The sequence below is a fragment of the Blennius ocellaris genome (assembly GCF_963422515.1).
Source record: "Blennius ocellaris genome assembly, chromosome: 6".
NCBI classification, from domain to species: Eukaryota; Metazoa; Chordata; class Actinopteri; order Blenniiformes; family Blenniidae; genus Blennius; species Blennius ocellaris.
Window position 1 is genome coordinate 12,388,737 of NC_137655.1, and position 2,751 is coordinate 12,391,487.

Consider the following 2,751-nt stretch of genomic DNA (forward strand, 5'->3'; position numbering starts at 1 on the left):
GCCGCTCTGTACCCTAATCCAGGATTTGGAACCGGGATGAGAAGAACAAACGTAAGTATAAACAAGCAATTACAGCATTGACATGGAAGTGGTAGGTTGGGTCGGTAAGTAGCTAGATAGAAAATAGGGAATCTCAGGTTCAGAGGGTGGGTGGTTAGTTTTTGGTGGGTGGGATATAAATACCTGCAGTAGACGTGGGCAGAGAAATGCTGAGGGTAGGTCAGACGGTGGATCACCTGCGATAGTAAAAGAGCAAAAAATAGACAGAGGCTGCTATGTCGAGGCCCAAATGAGAACAATTTCTGCATCTGAGAAACATATTTCATCAACTATGCCTGTGATTCTACATCGAAACTGAAGCTCCTCGCTATCCATCTTCAAGAGTTCTGGCTGAGGTGCTGACATCCATTTCTCTTCGACAGAAAAAGTTCTTCTTTACAGTTTTCCAACTGCATATTCCCAAGTGACTGAAGGGAGAGGAACGCTTGACTGAACCAGAGAGACCACGGCAAGAGAAAACGAAATCCAAGGTGAGAGACGAGTGTTAGGCAACCGAGCCGGAAGAAGACAAGATTCAAGATAAAAAGCAAGACCAAGTAAAACACGCTACCTAAACAACATCAGAAAAGAAAATCAAAATGACAATGGTAGACAACCCAAAATAAAAAAAACAAAAAAAAAACAAAAGAAAAGAAAAGAAGATCAGGACGAGAAACCTGGAAAAGGACCACGCATAACTTCAGTGTACCATTGGGACCATTTGAGAAAACCCAGACAGAAATGGCTTGTCAGACTTTTGGTGCTGACGCTTTCAACCCACTGGCTGGAGACTCCCCCTTACCGATCCTCATGCACCATGGCGCGGCCGGCGACTGCCTGCCAACCACCGCCCACGCTCACAGCATGGTCTCTGCAGGTAAACTACACTCAGAATATTCTTCAGATCTTGAATGTTAAACAGATTTCCTGTTATTTTTGCTCATTGCTTGCACATGTAGTGAATGTTCACTACATTCACTACATTCTGCACTGCAAAAGAAGGGCTGTAAGGATCAGAGATCACACAAATGTACTTGTCTTCAAATCAAAAATGTTAAAGTGGAATGATGTGGTCAATTTTCAAACAGCCCACATCATGCACAAAGCATCAAATAACTTACTCCCAGGGAACATCCAAAACGTTTATAAATCTAGGGGGGAACTAAATTTTAAACATCCATGTGCTTGCACAACTTTATAAACATTCCAGCATTTCCATATGTGAAGAGAACTGGTGGATCACACTGAAGGGGAGCTCAGCCAGTATCCAAGCGGTGGTTTTTGGTTAAAATTTACTTACTTGTATATTTCTGACTTTGCTTTGATTTGTTGTTATTTAATTTTTTGAGAATGTGATTGATTGGGAAAAAAAAACAAAAAACAGCAACAACACAGGATGCAAACAGATTGACTTGAAAGGGAGTAGGATTTAATTTCAATTGTATTCATTGTTTAGATTTGTTTAGATTTGTATGTTAAAAGATAAAACAAACACACAAACAAACCACTTTGGTCTGCAGTAGTATTGTAGAAGCAACTGCATAGAGGAAGTTCGTGAAATGTGATGATTACAGGCCAGAATCCATAAAATTACAGCAGCAAGATAACAGATTGTTAGCAATCACTTTCATCATTTATTTAACTTGAATATTTTGCCACTGTGCCGTGTACTGCTTTGACATAGTGCTTTGACCTATTCAGGAGGAATTCACTTGTTTTTGATAATACAAATATTAACACAACTCCTGTTGGCTCCAGTATAACGATGATTTGCCCAGTCATGTTGATTCTCTGCATTGAGATTATGTTTTCCAAGTACAGTTATGGTTTTATGCAAAGAGAAAGATGAACTGATATGAAAAACACATTAATTTAAATCCACTCCAAATTTATGTAAAAGTATCTAATCAGCTAGTTTGGGCAGCTGTCTCTACTTGGGGGATAATTGCTTTAAGGGTATGTTATCAGTTTGACAAACTCCCCAAGGTCTTTCTTGCCATGGAACATTATGAAGAAAAACCTCCAAGGGGTTTCAGCGGCTGATGATTGTCGAAGCTGAGAATAGGCAGGATCACTCCATGCAGAATGTTATTTATACGTTTCACAGCAGCAGGCTAAACTTATATTATCAAATGACGACACTGTACTTTTGTACCTCTTAATGTGCAGCTCCAACATTTTTATCATTTATTCAAGCTTCCTGAATTACCCAATATGCAATAATGTAAAAAGCAAATCCAATCTATAGTGAATTGATTTAAAAACAGTGGCACTGAACCTTCTCAAGTGGGCAACAATACCAGTAAGTGTTCATTAGCGCTTAGATTGAACAAAAACTGCATAAAAAGATGAATACATGAATAATTATGATATTAACGGGAGACAATATGTTTGAATCATTTAAATACACTTCACAAAATCATCCAAAATGGCATGTGGAGAGGTAGTTTCAAAGAAAATTGAGAATGAAGCTTGTGTTTTTGGTCTGCAGGGACATGCGAGCTCTCCGGGGGCTGATTTCACAGCAGCATTTTGTTTGTTATGCAAGGTTCGATGTTTGTCAATTACAGCTGCTTAAAAGTATTTTTCACTAAACATTTCTATTGTGAAGTATTTTTCATTTTACAATATCAATGCACTCAAATAAACAATTCAACAAAAAACTTGTACTGAATCATTAATAATATCGGAGTCCTGATGTTTATTTTTTTA

The 2,751-nt window shown here is 38.2% G+C and overlaps 1 protein-coding gene across 1 annotated transcript in view; it reads left to right on the top strand.

Annotated features, from left to right (window-relative positions):
• Positions 1-780: 780 nt before the first annotated feature.
• pou1f1 (POU class 1 homeobox 1) overlaps positions 781-2,751 on the top strand; it is a gene marked incomplete at both ends in the record, with an annotated part of 11,256 nt that continues 9,285 nt past the window's right edge. The window contains one exon of the mRNA XM_080498492.1: positions 781-916. Coding sequence (XP_080354618.1) covers positions 781-916 — 136 coding nt within the window. The remainder of the gene's footprint in view (positions 917-2,751) is intronic.